The sequence below is a fragment of the Oryctolagus cuniculus genome, chromosome 17, assembly GCF_051225735.1.
Source record: "Oryctolagus cuniculus isolate XC-2025 breed Fujian yellow rabbit chromosome 17, ASM5122573v1, whole genome shotgun sequence".
Lineage (NCBI taxonomy): Eukaryota > Metazoa > Chordata > Mammalia > Lagomorpha > Leporidae > Oryctolagus > Oryctolagus cuniculus.
The window spans coordinates 1,007,149-1,026,474 of NC_142883.1; the positions used below are offsets into that span (position 1 = coordinate 1,007,149).

Here is a 19,326-nt window from a genome sequence, read left to right on the forward strand (position 1 = left end):
GGCCCGGGGGTTGGGAGTGGGCGGAGACGGAAGGGCCGCGAGGGGGCGGGGCCCAGGCCGCGCGACGCCGGCCATTGGCCGTGCGCGGTGGGTGGGGGCGCGGCCCGCGGGGCTGGGTGTGGCTCCGGCCTGGCGGCGTGCGCCATTGGTCGAGCGCGGCGGGTGAGGCCCGCGTGACGGCAGCTGCGCGTGCGCGGGGCGGGGCCGCGGGGGCTGGCGGCGGCCGGGAGCTGGCAGGGCTGCGCCGGTGCTACGGGCCATGATCCGCAACGGGCACGGGGCGGCGGGGGTCGCCGAGCGGTCGGGCCCAGGGGGCCGGCGCGCCGTGCGGGTGTGGTGCGATGGCTGGTGAGCGCGGGCGGCGGAGGGCGGGAGGGTTCTTTCCGGGAGTCACGCGCCGGCGGTTGCCGGGGGCCCGGGCCCGTCCCAGGACGTGACTCGGCTGCGGCGGCCGGCGGGAGGCGCGGGGCCGCAGATCCCCGGGGCCCGGCCGGCGACGGCGGCGGGGACAGGCCCGGCAGGGGCCCCGGCCGCCGGAGACCTGGAACCCGGCGGGCTCCGGCTCCCGCGTGTCCCGCGGTGCTCTCGGGCGAGGCCGACAGGGGGCGCCGGCGGGGGCTGTCGGCAGGTGAGGGCGCCGGCCCTGGGCTCCCGCGGAGTGTCTCGGGCCGACCTGCGCTCGTTCTCGCACCTGGAGTCGCCTGGGGAGCTGGAGCCAGGCCTCCTGTCGCGGACTCTGACCTTGGCCTGTGCCGCGCGGCCACCGTGGCTGGACCCAGCTCCGCCCTCGTCCCGCGCCGTGCTCTCCCCGGTCCAGCCCGCCCCGCGGGCACGTGAGCTGGAGCTGGCGGGACCAGTGCGCGGCCGCCTTACCTGGGGTGGGTGGGGAGGGGTGGAGGGACGGAGGGCGCGGGGCGGGAGCCCCGTGTAGGGCTTGCGCCCCCTCCCTGGAACAGCACCTGCTGGGGGGAGGCAGAGCGCAGCGGGTTAAGCAACCACCTGCACCGCCGTCGCTCCGCTTGCGAGCCGGCTCCCTGCGGACGCGCCTGGGAAGGAGCTGAGGGTGGCCCTAGTGCTCGGGCCCTGCACCCACGTGGGATGCCCGGATGGAGCTCCCGGCTCCTGGCGTGGTGAAGTCCTCTCTCTGTCACTCTGCCCTTTGAATAGCTAAGTAAATAATGTAAAAACGAAAGAAAACCACAGCAAAAAGGCTCCCCCGTAACCAGATGTGGACTTGAAGCTAAAACCTCTAGGTGCAGGTGGGGGAGAGCGGGCAGGCGGTGCCGCTCTGGGACCACCGGAGGGAGCCGGGTTTGCAGAGCGAGGATTCCTGGGCCTGGGGTTCGTGCTGCGTGTGTTGTCCAGGGACGGACGGCCATCTCGGCCCCACGGAGTTCAGCCCCAGCCTGGGGGTGGTGCTAGAATATTCGTGTATGGGGCACGGAGTGTGGTCGCAGGGTGGGCCAGAGCCCGTGCCCCCACCCTTGCTGTCCCCGGTCCCAGCACCCCTGCCCAGTTCTGGGGGGTCCAGACGTGGAGAGCTGAGGGCCTGACCACCCCATCTGTCGCCGCAGCTATGACATGGTGCATTATGGCCACTCGAACCAGCTGCGCCAGGCCCGGGCCATGGGCGACTACCTGGTCGTGGGCGTGCACACGGACGGTAAGCAGCATGGCCAGGACGTCCTTTCCTGGAAGGCAGCTGTGGGTGCCAGAGCTTAGAGAAGGGCCGGCCAGCCGGCGAGCAGTGCGATCCTGGACACAGCGCCCCTGGCTGCGCTGCCCGCTGCCCTCAACCCCGACCTGGCTCCCAAGGCAGGCAGGGACCGAGTGCTCCGTGCCCGGGGTGCCCCCACTCCTGGAACTCTGGCCGGGTACAGAAGCCATGACGTAGGCGGGAGGCATCCCCAGCCCCGTGTGGTGTGGGCGGAGCCCCCCGGGGCCTGGGCCAGGGCCTCCCGCGGGAGTGGGGCCAGCGGGGCGCAGGGGCCACCTCGTGCTTCTCCCCGGGCCTAGAGGAGATCGCCAAGCACAAGGGCCCCCCAGTGTTCACCGAGGAGGAGCGGTACAAGATGGTGCAGGCCATCAAGTGGGTGGACGAAGTGGTGCCCGCGGCGCCCTACGTGACCACGCTGGAGACGCTGGACAAGTACAGCTGTGACTTCTGTGTCCATGGCAGTGAGTCACTGGGGGCCAGAACGGGGGGGGGGCACCAAGCCCTCTTTAGTCCAAGAAAGCTCTGGGCCTCCTGGGGAGCGAGCAGGGGGGCGGGCCGGGCCGAGGGTCCGGGTGTGCGGCTGCGAACCCTCGTGCTGTGTGCACCACCCCCAGATGACATCACGCTGACCGTGGACGGCCGGGACACCTACGAGGAGGTGAAGCAGGCGGGGCGGTACAGGTGAGGCGCCTGCCGCTCCCGGGCCAGGGCTGGGACCGGAGGGAGGCAGGAGCTGGCCGCGGCCCAGGCTCCCCAGGCTGCTGGGAGGCGGGGCGCGGGCAGGGCGCGGGCAGCTCAGGGTGGCCTCCCAGTGGGAGCCCAGCCCCACTCTGTCCCTAGAGAGTGCAGGCGCACCCAGGGCGTGTCCACCACGGACCTCGTGGGCCGCATGCTGCTGGTGACCAAGGCCCATCACAGCAGCCAGGTGAGCCCCCTCTGCCCTCCCCTGCCCTCTGCTCCCCCCGTCCTGGGGTCAGCGCTCTGAAGGCCCCAGTCCCTCTGCCCGTCTGTGCAGGAGCTGTCCTCTGAGTACCGGGAGTATGCAGACAGCTTCGGCAAGGTGAGTGTGGGCCGGGCGGGCAGGGCTCGGCGCGGGGCTCCCTGCCACCCACCCTGACCTTCCCGGGGGAGAGGTCGGCCCGGAGCTGTGCCCACCCCCCTCCCACATGCTGACGGCCAGCTGGTGGACGCCCGCCGGGAGGGAGGGTGGGCAGGTAGGAGGTGCACCAGCAGGCCCATCGCGGTGGCCACTGCTTGGAGGAGCAAGGACTGCCCACAGACAGGTGGCCGCTAACCAGTGGCCTGGTCCTCTCTCCCTTTATAGCCCCCCCACCCGACACCCGCCGGGGACACACTTTGCTCAGAAGTCTCCCAGGTGACCAGTGGCCTCAGGGTGCCGCGTCCCCACCTCCTCCTGGTGGTCGGTCGCTGGCCCGTGGTGCTGACCGCAGTGCCTGCCGTGGCCAGACACGGAGCCATGGTCCCACCGTGGAGGGGCTTCGCCTGGCCTGGGGGTAGCTGTCCCTGCCCCCACCCCATGCCAGGTGCCAGCCTGGAAACGGCTCTGGGCTGGGCCTGCCCGCCGCGCCCGGTGCACCTGCTCCCAGCACCCCACACTTGTGACAGGCAGGGCCCCTCGGTGGGGCCGGGGAAGGGAGGCGCCCTGCAGGCCGCTGCTGCTGACGCTGCCCCTCTCGGCCTGCAGTGCCCTGGGGGGCGCAGCCCCTGGACGGGGGTGTCCCAGTTCCTGCAGACCTCCCAGAAGATCATCCAGTTTGCCTCCGGGAAGGAGCCGCAGCCAGGAGAGACGGTCATCTACGTGGACGGCGCCTTCGACCTGTTCCGTATCCTCCATGGCCGCCGCTGCTCCACACCCGCACACAGGGGCCAGGGCTGGGGGGCCGGGGGGCAGCAGGTGCGTGCCTGCACTCCTCTGTTCTCGCTTCTTAACCTGGGCAGACATCGGGCACGTGGACTTCCTGGAGAAGGTGTACCGGCTGGCGGACAGGCCCTACATCATCGTTGGCCTGCACTTCGACCAGGTCACTGCCCTGCCCGCTCCCTCCTGGGGTCACTGGGCCCGGTGAGGGCCACAGAGCCCCGGGGGGCCCACCCTCCTGCCCAGGGTGTCTCCATGAGGGTGGGCACCTTCCCCAGTGTCCTCCCGTGAGCCAGCTGGGCGGGAACTTGCCTGAGCCCAGGGGCTGAGCCCGCGTGTTTGCGCCTAGGAGGTCAATCGCTACAAGGGCAAGAACTACCCCATCATGAACTTGCATGAGCGGACCCTGAGCGTGCTGGCCTGCCGGGTGAGTGTGGCCACTCGGACGCCCTGAGGGGCCCAGGGACCCAACTGCTCTGCAGCCTCGGGCCTGGCCCAGGTGGGACTGAGCGGCCTGTGCCCTCCCTCCACAGTACGTGGCGGAGGTGGTGATCGGGGCCCCATACGCGGTCACGGCTGAGCTCCTGGCTCACTTCAAGGTGAGCCTGCGCATGGCGCGGGGGGAGGACCAGGCTGGCCTCGGGCCCTGACCCGTTCCTCCCCCAGGTGGACCTGGTGTGTCACGGGAAGACAGAGATTGTGGCCGACAGGGATGGCTCGGACCCTTACCAGGTGGGTGCTGGCCGTCACCGTGTCTGGAGACGGGCACACACGGTGCAACCGCCGCCCCGGGGCTGGGCAGCCGGCAGCTCCCTGCTTTAAAGAAAGGTCCTCGTGTCCGCTCTGGCCCCCAGGAGCCCAAGAGAAGGGGCATCTTCTGTCAGGTCGACAGCGGCAACGACCTCACCACAGACCTCATTGTTCAAAGGATCATCAAGAACAGGTGAGGCGCCCAGGTAGGCTGGGGGGGGCGCTGTGGGACAGGTGAGGCCGCCCAGGTAGGCTGGGGGGGGCACTGTGGGACAGGTGAGGCGCCCAGGTAGGCTGGGGGGGGCACTGTGGGACAGGTGAGGCGCCCAGGTAGGCTGGGGGGGGCGCTGTGGGACAGGTGAGGCCGCCCAGGTAGGCTGGGGGGGGCACTGTGGGACAGGTGAGGCGCCCAGGTAGGCTGGGGGGGGCACTGTGGGACAGGTGAGGCTGCCCAGGTAGGCTGGGGGGGGCGCTGTGGGACAGGTGAGGCCGCCCAGGTAGGCTGGGGGGGGCACTGTGGGACAGGTGAGGCGCCCAGGTAGGCTGGGGGGGGGAGAGGGGCACTGTGGGACAGGTGAGGCGCCCAGGTAGGCTTGGGGGGGAGAGGGGCACTGTGGGACAGGTGGGGCTGCCCAGGTAGGCTGGGGGGGGCACTGTGGGACAGGTGAGGCTGCCCAGGTAGGCTGGGGGGGGCGCTGTGGGACAGGTGAGGCGCCCAGGTAGGCTGGGGGGGGCACTGTGGGACAGGTGAGGCTGCCCAGGTAGGCTGGGGGGGGCGCTGTGGGACAGGTGAGGCCGCCCAGGTAGGCTGGGGGGGGGCACTGTGGGACAGGTGAGGCGCCCAGGTAGGCTGGGGGGGCGCTGTGGGACAGGTGAGGCGCCCAGGTAGGCTGGGGGGGCGCTGTGGAGGCACCAGTGGCAGGACCCCTGCCCGGCTCACCCCAGCCCGTCCCCCAGGCTGGAGTACGAGGCTCGGAACCAGAAGAAAGAAGCCAAGGAGCTGGCCTTCCTGGAAGCCAGGAGGCAGCAGGAGGCGCAGCCCCCTGGGGAGAGGGACTGAGGCCCAGGCCGCTGCTGCCCTCCAACAGGCCTGGTCGCCTGGAGTGCCCCTGTGGACGCCGCTCAAGAGGGTCCCGTCCCCGCAGCGGCCCTGGGCGGGAGGAGCAGAGGGTGCCTACACCCCCTTCTCCCCTGGGACGGCGACGCCCACCCGCCAGCTGTGGGTGGAGGCAGAGGGCTCTGCCCGGGAGCCCCTGGGTGCAGACTGCGGCACCCGTGCCTGGCTCCAAGAAGACGCACTCGGCCCGCTGCCAGCTTCGCCGCCTGCCACATGGCCCTCCTGGTCTCCACCCGTCCCTGACTGGCTGCCGTCCACCTCTGGTGCCATCCAATAAAGCCTGGTGCGCAGTGCTGCGTGGGGCTGCGGGCTCTGCGGGACGCCCAGCGGGGAGAGGCCCAGGGCAGCCTGCTCCCTCCCCTCCGGGAAGCTGGGCCTGCCACCAGTGTGCCCACTCCCGGCAGCTGCCCTGTGGACTTGGGGCACGGGCATGGGGCTGGGACTCAGGCCCTTCAACTCTGCTTCCTGCTCCCCACCCTCGGGGCTCAGCTCGGCCAGGAGTGGGGACAAGACAGGGGCCCCGGGGCCAGAGCCGGTGAGGAGAGGGGGGCTGAGGGGCAGTGGTCGCCAGGCTGCTCCCCCACCCCCAGATCCCGTGCCCAGTGCTTAGGACTGTGGAGCGGAGGTCCTGGGGGCCTCTGGGGCAGTGGGGGCATCTTTGAGATCCCGCTCAGGTTTAAGCCGGTGGATGTGCTGCCCCCAGCAGGGGGGTCCCGGAGCTGGGTGTGGAGAGGGGGCTGGGCTGTCCGGCCAGAGAAACCAGGGGCCTCGAGGTTCTGCTGAAGGTGCCCATCGCGCCCATGTCCGGCCTCTCTAGGAAGGCCTCCTCCCAGCAGCTGGGGGGGGGGGGGCAGGCCCCACCCCAGCGGGAGGGCCGGGTGGGGACAGCACGGAGGTGGGGGCCCTGCCGGCAGCAACTCCCCGGAAGCAGCTTCACTCCCATTTATTGGTTTAGCACTACAGGGCGGGTGGGGGCCTCCGCGGGGAGGTGGGGGTCAGGCCCGGGGGCAGCCCGCGGCGCTCAGTGACAGGAAGACGTCAGCCTTGCACTGGAAGGTCCTCTGGCCGGCAGGCAGGTGCACGCAGCTCTGCAGGTCTGGGGTGACATCCTTGACGCACAGGGCCTGGGGGGAAGGGGAGGCTCAGGAGGGCGCCCGCACCGCCTCCCACCCCTCACCCCTGCACTCCCCGTGCCCACACTCACCAGGCTCTGCAGGCTGGGACGCAGCTCCACGGAAGCCCCTGCCCAGCTGGGGAGCTCCGAGCGCCGTGCGTGCGGGGACCTGCGGAAGCTGGACAGAAGCCCCGCGGCACGGCCCACCGAGTAGTGGCCAGGCCCTGCAGCCGGCCGGTACCACGCATGGCCAGGCGGAGCCAGCAGGAGGCACAGCGCCAGGGCGGCGGCCACCAGCGTAGTGGGCCGGGTCATGGGGAGGCAGGCGGCAGCAGGCAGTGGGGATGAGGCTCGGAGCCAGCTTTATATCTGGGGCGGGGTGGGGGTGGGGTGTGTGCCTGGTGCCTGAGCTGGCTGTGTGCGTGGGCGGCGTGCAGGACCGCAGGACGCGCGATCGTCCCCAAACTGGAGGAAGGAGGCGGCTGGGTGAGTGCCTGCAGGCACAGGGAGCGCGGGTGGTTCCCCCGCCCCCAGGCCGACCTCGGGCTTCAGGTCCCGCTCAGCCGGGCAGGCGCCCAGGAAGCCTGGCTGCGCTGAGCCCCAGTTCTCCCGAGACCTCGGGGGCAGTGAAGGGCCAGGCAGCCCTGCGCCCGCAGCTGGGGGTGCACAGGGAGCAGGCCAGACCCCAGACTTGTGGAAGCCAGGCTGGGGGACGTCAGCAAATGACAGGGCTGTTGGCGAGGAGGGGTTTGGGCTGCGGCAGGTGACACGGGGTGACGGGGAGGACCCTGCAGGGCCCCTCGTGCAGGGCCTGGGAAAGCAGACCAGTGTGGGTGGCGGGGACGCAGCTGGGGCTCCGGGTTAGAGCCTGAAGGGGCAGGGGAGCTGTGTGACCCTGCGGGGCTGCCCAAGCCCACACCCGAGGGCATGCTCAGCGTCCCAAACCCAGGGTGTCCCTGACCCCCCGGGGAGGGTGCCCCTCACTTCCCAGCACCCGCCCCAGGCCCCAAGTTGTGCAGCTATACCACGCGCACCAGGTGTGTGTGTCTGCAGAGCCCAGAGTGTCCCGGGGCTCCCGGCCCTGGCGGGTGGCCCTGCAGGTGCCTCCTCCGAGGACAGATGCCCACGCTGTGCCTGGTGCCGGGCAGAGCCAGCAGGGGCCCCTGGACACGGCCTGCAGCAGCTGCCAAGCACCCCGGGGTTAGGGCTAGTGCTGCCCACATGGGGGGGTCAGCGCCCCAGCTGGAGCCGTCTCAGGCCACGCAGGGGGGCGCGGGACCCTGCCCCAGGCCCTGTCTGGTCCTGTGTTCCCGCTCCGCCTGCGCTGTGACTCAGGCTTTGCCGGGGCCCCCGGGGATGTCTGCTCCCGCGTTTCCAGACGAGACAGGGCTCGGCGAGGCTGAGTTTAATGAATTTTACTCCCGAGAGCCGGGGGGCGCGGGGGGCGGGGACGGCCGGGCTGCTGCGCGTTGGGGGGGCAGCGCGGGGGCGGCCGGGCGCTCACTCCTTGAACTTCCACTCCTGCCGGCACATGGGGCAGTGCTGCTGCACCTGCTGCGCGTTGAGCCACTTGAGGATGCAGTGCATGTGGAAGCAGTGGGAGCACTGGCCCCAGACCAGCGGGCAGTCGTCTCCCGGGACCTTGCCTGTGGAGGGGCCGGGCACGCGGTGAGGGGGCCGCCACCGGGACCAGCCCCCCCCCCCCGCCTCACTGGGAGCCCAGGGAAGCGAGATGGCGCCCACGGCAGGGCCCTGCCCCTCTCCTGCAGGCACGCCTGGCGGGCAGCGTGGTCACCTGCTTCCCGGAAGCCGGACACCTGCGCACGGGCCCGGCCCAGCAGGAGCCCTCCAGACCCAAGCCCCTAGACACGGGGAGGGCAATACAGCGGGCCTTGGGGACACTGCGTGTCTGTCGGCCAGCAGCACCACAGGTGAGCCTGGGAAGGCTGGCTGTGTCCCGGGGGGACACCCCAGGCTAAGGCTCACAGCCCACTGCCTGCCCCCAGCCCCACGAGGACCCCCGGGGCCTTTCCACCTCTGATCTGCTGGAACCACGCTTCTGGCCACGGAGAAGGGCTGGGTCACACCCAGGCACGGGGGCCCTGTGGACCAAGGTGCTGCCCTGCCTAGCGATGGTCCCTCTGGGCTGCGGCCACAGCCAGCAGGCCCTGCTGTAGCCAGCGCTGAGTGCCTGGACGCCCCTCACAGGCCCAGTGCCGGCCACGCGAGAAGACACGACAGGCAAGGCCACGGTTAGAGACACTGCCTTGGTTAGAGACGTGGGCTCGGGCAGCTTCCTCGGGACTTGCCGAGGTTAACAACGTTGCTCTGAAAGGTGCAAGCCCTGGCCTCGGGCTGTGTCCCGCCCTCCAGAGCAATCTAAACGCTGAATAACGCCAATTGCTAATCTCTGCTACCAGGAAAAGCCAATCACAGGGCCGGCATGGGGGGGATGACCCCGGGGCACGACAGAAGAGGGTGTGGAGAGAAATCCACTCCCAGAGCCCGGCACCCACCCACCCAGTCCCGGCGGGCGATCGCTCCTGATGAGCTCTCTCTCCAGCCAGGGTGGAAGGAAAAACTAAACCACAGTTAGGGGCCCGCGCTGTGGCACAGCGGGTAAAGCCACCGCCTGCAGCGCCGGCATCCCGTATGGGCCCCGGTTCGAGTCCCGGCTGCTCCACTTCCCACCCAGCTCTCTGCTGTGGCCTGGGAACGCAGTGGAAGACGGCCCGAGTGCTTGGGCCCTGCACCCGCGTGGGAGACCCGGAGGAGGCTCCTGGCCCTGGGTCGGCGCAGCTCCGGCCGTTGCAGCCACGTGGGGGGTGAACCAGCGGATGGCAGACCTCTCTCCCCGCTCTGCTTCTCCGTAACGGATTCTCAAGTAAATAAGTAAATCCTAACAGGCGCCGCGAGCCGCTGCCACCGCGCCCCAGGCGAGGGCGGTGGGGGCTCCGCAGATTTCTCGGTGCAGGGGCCGACGTGCGGCCTCCTCCTCCCGTCCGGGCAGGGCAGCGGCGATGGCCCTGCGCCCCCGGGGGCACCCGGGCGGCGTTCCGGGCCGGCCTCGCGCTCTCCGCGACCGCCCTTCCGGGCACTCACAGTCGGGGCAGCAGCCGTTGAACGCCATCCGGCAGATGCCGCAGTTCTCGTCGTTGGCCACCCAGAGCCAGGTGGCCACGCCGTTCCAGCACTTGATCTTCACCCTCATGGCGCCGGGGCCTGCGGGCCGGGAGGGGCGCGCGTGAGCCGGCAGACGCCGCGACCCCCGGCCGCCGCCGCCCGCCGACCCCGCCCCTCGCCCGCCCGGCCCCGCCCCCCGCGGCCGCCCCAATCCCCGGCGCCCTCGCACCTTGTGCGACCTGACCGCGCGCCGCCCCGCCCTTCCGTTGGCGGCGCCCGCGTCCGCGCGGGAAGGTATAAAAACGACCGCGGCCGCGGCCGGCAGCTCCAGTCCGCGCCCGCCCGCTCCGCGCGCACTGCGCACGCGCCCCTCCGCCCCGCGCGCGCAGCCGCCGCCCGCCGCCAATCAGCGCCAGCGCCGAGGCCGCGGCGCCGGAAGTCCGCGCGCGCCGCCGGAAGTGACGCCGCGGCGTGCTGACGCGCGGGATCGAGCTGAGGCCGATTCGGCGCCCGCCATGGCCGACAAAATGGACATGTCTCTGGACGACATCATCAAACTGAACCGGAGCCAGCGGGGCGGCCGCGGCGGGGGCCGGGGCCGCGGCCGGGCCGGCTCCCAGGGCGGCCGCGGCGGCGGAGCGCAGGCGGCCGCGCGCGTGAGCCGCGGCGGCGGGCCCCTCCGGAACCGGCCGGCCATTGCCCGCGGCGCGGCCGGCGGCGGCGGCAGAAACCGGCCGGCGCCCTACAGCCGGGTGAGTGCCGGGCCGGCCGCCGCCGCGGGCGGCGGGGGCGAGCGGGGCCGGGGGTGCGCGCTGCGGGGGCCGGCGGCGCGGGGCGGGCCGGGCGGCGGCGCGGGCGAGGCCGCGCGGGGGAGCCGGCCGGGCGCCGGGGCCTCCTGGGGTCTTTGTGTGGCCGGGGCGCGCGGGGCGGCGGGAAGTGCGTGGGGGCGCGCGGGGCGGCCTGCGGGGAGGCTCACGCTCCGCCCCGCCGCGGCGCCTCCTCCCGCAGCCGAAGCAGCTTCCCGACAAGTGGCAGCACGACCTGTTCGACAGCGGCTTCGGGGCCGGCGCCGGCGTGGAGACGGGCGGGAAGCTGCTGGTGTCCAACCTGGACTTCGGCGTGTCGGACGCCGACATCCAGGTAAGCGGCCGGCCGGGGCTGGGCGGGGGGCCGAGGCGGGCCGGGCCGACCCCGCGAGCTGGCAGCCGGGCGGCCTCGGACCCGCGTGGGTGCAGCCTTTCTGGTTTCCCGCACTCTCTTTTGTCTTTTTTTCCCTTTTGCTCTGAGCCCAGGGGGGCTGGCTCTTGCCTGGGGCTGACTGGTAGGAGTCCGCCTTCGGACGGCCGGCGGACGCTGGGCCTGAGCGCTGGCTTTTTCTAAGGTGGTCTCTGGCGTCCATTGGAAGCCGCTCTCGGTGACCTCCTTCCCGCTGTGCCCGCGGCCGGCGTGTCCCACTCTGGTTCCCTCTCCGACGCCCAGCCTGCCTGGGGTCAGGCGGCTCAGCAGCACTTGGCTGCGGGCGTGGGGCGGAGAGGGAGGGGGAGCCAGCCTCTGCCGGGGGCGGGGGCGGGCCGGGCAGCTGCCCCCGCCGCCCTGGGCGCAGTCAGTTTGCTGGAAGTGACGGCAGACGCGGGCTTTGCGATTCCATCCCCTGCAGCGAGGCGCGGATACGCAGCGGCCCTGGGCCCCGGGCGCTCTCGGAAGCTGCTGTGTCTGCGGCCCGGCCCTTCCCCCGCACCCCGGGAGACGCCCCACGGCGCTGGGCCTCCGGGGCCTGGCTACAGCTCTCTGTCTGACCAGGAGCTGTTCGCGGAGTTCGGGACGCTGAAGAAGGCGGCCGTGCACTACGACCGCTCCGGCCGCAGCTTGGGCACGGCAGACGTGCACTTCGAGCGGAAGGCGGACGCGCTGAAGGCCATGAAGCAGTACAACGGCGTGCCCTTGGACGGTGAGTCCGGGACGGGCTCGCGGAGTGGGCGGCCCCGGCCCGTAGCAGCGGCTTGCCCTCTGGCTGAGGACACTTTGCATTTGCCCCTTTGTCTCTCTCTTCCATTCTGCCCCGCACATCGGGACCAACCTCTTGTGAACCCCCATCCAGCAAGTACACCCTCCCCTCAGCTCCTTCCGGAAGACTCACTTCTGTGAAGCCTTCTCAGAACCGCCATAGTACACCTCTGAGTGCGGGGCTGTAGTCGTAAAGACAAAGGTACCGGTTCTTCTTCGTCAGGCCGCCCACACCTGTCCGCCCACGAGCACCCCGGACACCACACCTGACCAAGCAGCCCGAGGATGAGGCGGTGTCGGCGGGGCCGCTGCCCTCGCCGGAGCCCCCGCCAGGCTCCAGGCCACCTCCCCGACGGGGGCGCTGGACACACGAAGGCCCTTGCCAGCGCCTGCATGGAGCGCAGGGCGTGGAGCCGCTGGGCGCTCCGAGCCGCTGGTTAGAACGGGCCCCTCTCGCTCTCCGCACAGGCCGCCCCATGAACATCCAGCTCGTCACGTCACAGATCGACACCCAGCGGAGACCGGCACAGAGGTGAGGCGCGGGCCGCGCGCGGGCCGGGCGGCCGTGGGGGCCTGCCAGTGTCTGAGCGAGCGCCGCTTCCCCCAGCATAAGCAGAGGCGGCGTGACCAGAACCCGCGGCCCCGGGGCCTTCGGCGGCGGCACCCGGAGAGGCGCGCGTGGCGGCAGCCGCGGCAGGGGCAGAGGCACCGGCAGGAGCGCCAGGCAGCAGCTGTCTGCAGAGGAGCTGGACGCCCAGCTGGACGCCTACAACGCCAGGGTGAGTCCCGCGGGGCCGGGAGCGCGGCTGGCCCGGCCGGCCCGGCCCGGCAGCCCCTGGTGAGCTCCCCTCTGTTGCCCTTTGCAGATGGACACCAGCTAAAGGAGGCGAGCGAGCAGAGCGGGACCGACACGGCGTCCCTGTGCCTGGCGGGAGGGCGGCCGGCGCTGTGTGGCCAAGGATGCGTTTGTTTCTTTTGTGTTTTAAAATAGGATTTAAGAACTCATGTAAAGGCTTTTTTTTTCTTTTTCTTTTTTTTTTAAATTCTGAAACAGACCTGTTTTGTACTGAGTTATTTTTGGGATAAATTTTACTGGTTGCTGTTGTGGAGAAGGTGGCGTTTCCACCTTTGCCATAATAAAATAGAGATGTGTGTAGAGCGGCACTGCCTGGTCCATGCCCTGGGGCTGGTGTGGGGCTGGAGCTGGGCGAGGCGGGGGAGGAGCTCGAGTGACTGCGCCTGCTGTGTGCCCTGGGGGAGGGTGTGGGGAGGAGCAGTGTGACCCCGCCTGCTGTGTGCCCTGGGGGAGGCATGTGGAGGAGCACGCGTGACTGCGCCCGTGCTGGGGGGCGTGGGGAGGAGCTCGCGTGACCCCGCCTGCTGTGTGCCCTGGGGGAGGTGTGGGGAGGAGCACGCGTGACTGCGCCCGTGCTGGGGGGCGTGGGGAGGAGCACACGTGACCGTGCCCGTGCCGTGTGCCCCGGGGGAGGTGCGTGTGACAGCCACAAGAGCCCGGGCCGTCCTCTCCTTTGGGACGTCCTGGCTCAGAGAAACAGGTGCACGGTTCTGGCTTCGGTGCCGTCCGCAGGGTGCGCAGCAGGAGGTGCCGTGTCCTCGTGCGCTGTCGTCCCCTGGGAGACCCCACAGGCCGTGGGTGCTCAGGTCCTGACAGGAAACGGCCTCACGTGTGCGTGACACTCTTGTAGACTTCATTTTTGTGAAATTTCATTTATTTGAAAGGCAGAGTCAGGTAGACAACGTGGATTTTCCGTCTGCGGTCACTCCCAGACGTGACCACGACAGCCTGGGCTGGGCCAGGCTGAGGCCGGGAGCCCGGAGCTCCGTCCAGGGCTCCCACTGGGTGCAGGGCCCCGAGCACGTGGGCTCAGGATGGCGGCCGTGGCGGCAGCTTCACCTGCGCCCCCGCTGTGCTAGCTGGCGTGACGGGACCGCCTGGGAGCAGCTTTCTTAGTTTGGGCCGGTGCTGGCCCGAGGCCTCAGGTGCAGAGGGCTGGCTGTGTGCGTGTTCGGTGACCCAGGAAACTGGCAGGGGCAGGGAGGAGAGCCCGGTGCCGCTTGTCGCCGGCCGGTGCAGCATCTGAGCAGAAACGGGCCGGGCACGCGGGAGGAGCTGTGCGTCCTGTCCTGAGCTCCGCCCCCGCCCCGCACCAGGAAGCCCGCATTGGGGCAGCTGGCAGGGGTCCCCGGGCCGTGCTGTGGAGGCACTCCCCTCACGGCGTGTGACGGACGGTGGCCGTCAGCTGTGTCACTGTGGACCCGCGCTCCCTCGCGAGCGTCCAGCTTCGCGCCGGCAGGGCCACCTCTGGGTACAGAGGGGTGGTGTGGCCGTGGCCTCAGCCACCCAGCAAGGGGAGCATTGCTGGTTTTCTGGCCCAGCTGGGGCAGGAGGGAGTAGGTGTGCGAAGAAGATGGTTTGGGAGCCAAGCTGTCCTGAGGACGTGGCCCGTGTCCGGGGGCAGGGTGGGCTGAGGGCGCCAGGTGCAGTGGGAGTCCAGCCCGGGCGGGAGCCCTAGGAGAGGGAGAGGAGCTGACCTCGGGGTCGCCGCGCTGTCCACAGCACTAGGGGCGCCCTCCCGGGGCCCGGCGCGAGGCGTGGCGTCGCCCTGTTGGTGCCTGCTGGTGCTGTGGCCCTGGAGGCTGGGGTCTGCCCGGCCGTCCTTACGGCGCTCTGAGGCGGCCCCGAGGGCTCGCTGGAGCGCGGGCTGAGCACCTGGCCGTGGCCGTGGCCGTGGGTCGGGATGCTGGGCCACACCTCCTGTTTGTAGTCTTACTCCAGGGACCAGGGGACCGCCGAATTTTCTGTCTGAACTGGGAGCCTGTGAAGGGAAGGAGGGGGACTCCAGTGATGACGAGCGGTCAAGGGCTCGTGGGCCAGGCCCGGCTGCCGGGGCCCCTCCCCACAGAGGCAGTGTCCAAGGCGGGAGAGGACGCAGTAACCGTTACTCTGCGGTGTCTCCACGTCCAGGGGCACTGGGGAATCACCGGGGGGGCTGGAAGCCGGTGGCGCAGTGACGGCCCCGTGGGACTCCAGTGGGGCCTGGGGCCCCCGTCCTGGCCCGCGCAGCTCCGCCTGAGCCTAAGCTGGTCCCAGCTTACGTGGAGAGCAGCTGGCGGGCACAGGTGCTGCTGGCCTTGGCTGGTGTGATCTGAGGCCGGCCGGCCAGTCCGGACCTCAGCCGTCCCCTCCCGTGTGTTTGACCTGACACGGTTGAGGGCAGGCCCCCCTGGATTCGATTGCTGGGCTCAAACACCCTGGTGACGGCGCGGGTCCGAGCGGGGTCCGAGCTGGTAACTGCACAGGCAGCGGCGGTCAGGTCAGGTCAGGTCAGGAGTGCGGAGGGCGGAACGGGTGGTGCTGGGGTAAAGCCCAGTGTGAGTGCCGGCCCTGGGTGCACCTGAGCTCTGCCCTGCAGAGGGCGCTCTGGGAGAAAGGCCGCACAGGGAGCAAGTGCAGGGAGCACAGAGGGCTCCGCTGCGGGGGCACAGAACCTAGGTCTCGGCTCCGCTGGGGGGGCACAGAACCTAGGTCTCGGCTCCGCTGGGGGGGGAACAGAACCTAGGTCTCGGCTCCGCTGGGGGGGCAGGGCCTAGGTCTCAGCTCCGCTGGGGGGGCACAGAACCTAGGTCTCGGCTCCGCTGGGGGGGCACAGAACCTAGGTCTCGGCTCCGCTGGGGGGGCAGGGCCTAGGTCTCGGCTCCGCTGCGGGGGCACAGAACCTAGGTCTCGGCTCCGCTGGGGGGGAACAGAACCTAGGTCTCGGCTCCGCTGGGGGGGGAACAGAACCTAGGTCTCGGCTCCGCTGGGGGGGCAGGGCCTAGGTCTCGGCTCCACTGGAGGGGGTGCAGGGCCTAGGTCTCGGCTCCACTGGAGGGGGTGCAGGGCCTAGGTCTCGGCTCTGCAGGGGGGGAACAGAACCTAGGTCTCCGCTCCGCTGGGGGTGCCAGGGCCTAGGTCTCAGCTCCACTGGAGGGGGGGCAGGGCCTAGGTCTCGGCTCTGCAGGGTGGGGGCACAGAACCTAGGTCTCCGCTCCGCTGGGGGGGGCAGGGCCTAGGTCTCAGCTCCGCTGGGGGGGGCAGGGCCTAGGTCTCGGCTCCGCTGGGGGGGCAGGGCCTAGGTCTCTGCTGGGGGCGGGGGAGCGCACATTCCGATCTGGCCCCGTGCTAGGCTGTGAAGTAAGCAGCCCCTGGTGGACATCGGCCAGACTGCGGGCAGCCGGGGGACTCCTTGCAGATGGAGACCTCGTGGTCGGCTGTTCTATAGTGTGTGCGCTGTGAGCTCTCCCCAGAACGTTCCGTCACCATCACCACCCCTGAAAGAAACCTGGGCAGGCAGTCCCCGCCCCCAGCCTCTAGCCAGCACCCGTCTGCACGGTGGGTCTGGGGGTCGCCTGTGCTGGACACAGCACGTTGAGTGGGATCATGGGACACGTGTGCCAGGGCCGTGCGTGTGGCGGCGTGTCCTGAATTCCGGCTGTTCAGTGCCACGTGCCGGGGTGCGGGGCCATCTGCTGGGAGCGTCTTCGGTTCTCTGTGCCGTAGAGTGACTCTGTTTTATTTTTTAAGAAATGTTATTCTGTTAGAAATTTACATTTGTCAGAAAGAGCGGTTTTGGCTTTGTTGTGTTTTTTACATTTTTTAAACCCAGATCATTTACTGTGTGAGTGATTGCTGAAGCTCTCGAGATGAACCGGATGCACGGTTGCGGTCCTTGTGGCCCAGGTGCCGGAACCGCTGCGCGGCGCCCAGCGACGGCCTTGGGTGTTGGCCTTGGCACTGCAGTTACCTCTTGGTCCTGCCGGAGGTGGACGTCTAAAGGTGGTGGCCTCCCACGGGCCGTCTTCCCCACTGGAGGGAGAGGGAACCCAGGGACCTAGAGCGGCCGGCCCCACAGTCAGGACCCGTGCCAGCTCTGCGCCTTCGTTTTTTTGTTTGTTTTTGACAGGCGGAGTTAGACTATGTGAGAGACAGAGAGAAAGGTCTTCCTTCCGTTGGTTCACCCCCCAAGTGGCCACTACGGCCGGCACTGCACCAATCTGAAGCCAGGTGCTTCTCCTGGTCTCCCATGGGGTGCAGGGCCCAAGCACTTGGGCCATCCTCCACTGCACTCCCTGGCCACAGCAGAGAGCTGGCCTGGAAGAGGGGCAACCGGAACAGAATCTGGCGCCACAACCGGGACTAGAACCCGGTGTGCCGGTGCCGCAGGTGGAGGATTAGCCTAGTGAGCCGCGGCGCCGGCCAACCTTCCTTCTATTTTAAAGATTTCATTATTTGAAGGGCAGAGGGAGAGACAGATGTTCCATCTGCTGGTTCACTCCAAATGGCCCCCAGAGCCAGGAGCTTCCGGTCCCCCGTGCGGGTGCAGGGCCAAGCACTTGGGCCGTCCTCTGCTGCTTTCCCAGGCCACAGCAGGAAGCTGGACTGGAACTGGAGCAGCCGGGACTCGGACCTGATGCTGCTCCATGAGAGGCAGGACTTCTGTCACCGGCTCACTCCCAAGATGCCTGTGATGGCTGAGGCTGAGCCGGGCGCCCAGGACTCGGTGCCAGGCGGGACCAGTAATTTCCACCATCACCCGCTGCTGCCCAGGTCTGAGGCTGCAGCCAGGCCAGAGCTGGCTCAGACCCAGCGTTCCGGCAGGGTGCAGACGTCTCAGCCACCGGGCGCGGTGCCCGCCTGCGCTCATCCGCCACAGGGGCTGGCGCTGTGGTGCAGTGCGTTGAGGCATCCCACATGGGCACTGGTTCGAGTCCCAGCTGCGCCTCTTCCAGTCCAGCTCTGCTGTGGCCTGGGAAAGCAGTGGAGGATGGCCCAGTCCTTGGGCCCCTGCACCCGCGTGGGAGACCCGGAAGAGGCTCCTGGCTTCGGATCGGCGCAGCTCTGACCTTTGCAGCCATCTGGGGAGTGAACCAGCGGATGGAAGACCTCTCTCTCTCTCTCTCTCCCTCTCTAACTCTGTCTTTCAAAATCTAAAAAAAAAAAAAAAAAAAAAAAAAAAAAGAAAGAAAGAAAAAACTTGCTGCGGAGTTAGCCACAGACCTTCCAGGGTCCCGAGCCGTCCGCACGGCCCCTCCGCGAGCTGCTCGGTTCAGCTGTCCCGGGCGCCTCCTGTGCTCTTCCCTGGAGTTTCTCCGTCATCTTCCGTCTTTTGTGTCTGTGTCTGTGTCTGTCCAGCTGCCTGCAGGTCTCCCGGTCAGACCTCCTCCTGGGAATCTGGAGCACTTCCGGGAAGCTGGCGCTGTGCACAGCAGGGGTTCCTGAAGTCTTGGCTGCGTCTTCCCAGCAGTGCTGCAGCGCCCGCCTGGGTGTCCTCAGGTTCGCAGGCATGAGCGGCAGGAGCCCCACGCGGCTGGCGCCCATCCGCGCCCCAGGCTTTGGCGCTGGCCCTGCTCTTTCTAGCTGACCGGTGGGTGTGCCGTGAGCGCTGACTGGTGGGTGTGCCGTGAGCGCTAACCAGTGTGCCGCGAGCGCTGACCGGCTGACCGGTGGGTGTGCCGTGAGCGCTGACCGGCTCCCAGCAGCCCTGCCTGCCTGCCCGCTGTCCCCGTGGCCTGTGTGGTCTTTGCCTGGACCATGTCCCCCATTTAGCAGTTTTATCGTCTTTCACTTACAACCAGAAGTCCAACCCAGGCTTTAAGGATTTACTTATGTATTTTGAAAGAGGTAGAAAAAGAGAGCGGGGCCTTCCATCCCCTGGGTCACTCCCCAGATGGCCCCAACAGCCAACACTGGGCCAGGCTGAAGCCAGGTGTCAGGAGCTCCATCCGGGTCTCATGTGGGTGGTGAGGAACCAAGTACTTGGGCCAATTCTCTTAATTTTTTTTTAAGATTTATTTATTGAAAGGGAGCGAAATCGTCCCTCTGCTGGTTCATCCCCAAATGGATGCAACGGCCGGAGCTGAGCTTATCAGGAGCCAGGAGCTTCCTCCTGGTCTCCCATGCGGGTGCAGGGCCCCAGGACCTGGGCCCTCCTCCACTGCCTTCCCGGGCCACAGCAGAGAGCTGGACCGGAAGTGGAGCAGCCGGGACTTGAACCAGTGGGACCCCGGCCTGTCCCAGCGCTGTCAGTCGCAGCCATTTGGGGAAGGGTCTCCCCTCCCCGCCCGCCTTTCAGACAAATTGAAGGTGCAGGGGCCGCTGTGGCGCAGCAGCTGAGCTGACTGCTGTGGCCGCAGGCCACCCGAGTCCCGGCTCCACTTCCTGCCAGTGCACCAGAAACAGTAAAACGGGCAAAAACGGGGCCGGCGTTTGGCCTAGTGGCTAAGGTCACTTGCGGCCCACGGCCCACAGCAGAGTTCTTGGTCCGGCCCAGCTGGTGCGGTGGTGACGGCTTGAGCAGGTGGACTCCTCCTGGCTCCAGCCCGGGGTAGGGTCTCGTCAGGAGCAGACAGGAGCGCTGTGGACAGGGTGTGCCCGTCCCGGCGGGGGTTAGTTAGGAAACCTGGAGCCCCCGGGAGCGGCCTGAGCAGTGACCACCTGTGACCGGAGAGGAAATGCAGCACTTAGGGTGGGCGCAGCAGCGTTAGTGCCACAGGCCAGAAGGGCTTCCCAGCCCCGGATCCGGGGACACGCACAACTCGGCACCCAAGACCGAAGTTTCCGG

The 19,326-nt window shown here is 69.2% G+C and overlaps 4 protein-coding genes across 6 annotated transcripts; 2 read left to right on the forward strand and 2 right to left on the reverse strand.

The window, feature by feature from the left end:
- Positions 1 to 188: 188 nt before the first annotated feature.
- PCYT2 (phosphate cytidylyltransferase 2, ethanolamine) lies at positions 189 to 5,753 on the forward strand. 2 transcript variants are annotated; one of them, XM_070060130.1, is made up of 14 exons: positions 189 to 348; positions 1,575 to 1,663; positions 2,017 to 2,178; positions 2,332 to 2,398; positions 2,558 to 2,642; positions 2,733 to 2,777; positions 3,042 to 3,092; positions 3,423 to 3,561; positions 3,677 to 3,759; positions 3,946 to 4,023; positions 4,130 to 4,195; positions 4,263 to 4,328; positions 4,451 to 4,539; positions 5,304 to 5,753. In XM_070060130.1, exons 1-14 carry the CDS (start codon positions 260 to 262, stop codon positions 5,404 to 5,406), a joined length of 1,212 nt encoding a protein of 403 aa, XP_069916231.1. In that variant the 5' UTR covers positions 189 to 259; the 3' UTR covers positions 5,407 to 5,753. The 2 variants fall into 2 exon arrangements, with proteins under 2 accessions (XP_069916231.1, XP_069916232.1); XM_070060131.1 differs by lacking the exon at positions 3,042 to 3,092.
- Positions 5,754 to 6,390: 637 nt separating this feature from the next.
- NPB (neuropeptide B) lies at positions 6,391 to 7,570 on the reverse strand. The gene is made up of 2 exons (XM_070060143.2): positions 6,668 to 7,570; positions 6,391 to 6,587 (listed from the first exon to the last, which is right to left on the reverse strand). Exons 1-2 carry the CDS (start codon positions 6,890 to 6,892, stop codon positions 6,459 to 6,461), a joined length of 354 nt encoding a protein of 117 aa, XP_069916244.2. The 5' UTR covers positions 6,893 to 7,570; the 3' UTR covers positions 6,391 to 6,458.
- Positions 7,571 to 7,967: 397 nt separating this feature from the next.
- On the reverse strand, positions 7,968 to 10,064 carry ANAPC11 (anaphase promoting complex subunit 11). Its single transcript, XM_070060144.2, has 3 exons — positions 9,930 to 10,064; positions 9,680 to 9,799; positions 7,968 to 8,223 (listed from the first exon to the last, which is right to left on the reverse strand). Exons 2-3 carry the CDS (start codon positions 9,786 to 9,788, stop codon positions 8,078 to 8,080), a joined length of 255 nt encoding a protein of 84 aa, XP_069916245.1. The 5' UTR covers positions 9,789 to 9,799; positions 9,930 to 10,064; the 3' UTR covers positions 7,968 to 8,077.
- On the forward strand, positions 10,030 to 12,862 carry ALYREF (Aly/REF export factor). Of its 2 annotated transcripts, none has more exons than XM_070060138.2 (6): positions 10,030 to 10,452; positions 10,709 to 10,840; positions 11,501 to 11,648; positions 12,173 to 12,236; positions 12,312 to 12,483; positions 12,571 to 12,862. In XM_070060138.2, exons 1-6 carry the CDS (start codon positions 10,216 to 10,218, stop codon positions 12,583 to 12,585), a joined length of 768 nt encoding a protein of 255 aa, XP_069916239.1. In that variant the 5' UTR covers positions 10,030 to 10,215; the 3' UTR covers positions 12,586 to 12,862. The 2 variants fall into 2 exon arrangements, 1 of the variants encoding a protein (XP_069916239.1); XR_016224398.1 differs by lacking the exon at positions 12,571 to 12,862 and adding an exon at positions 11,799 to 11,906 and having other exon boundaries at positions 10,090 to 10,452; positions 12,312 to 12,385.
- The last annotated feature ends 6,464 nt before the right edge of the window (positions 12,863 to 19,326 follow it).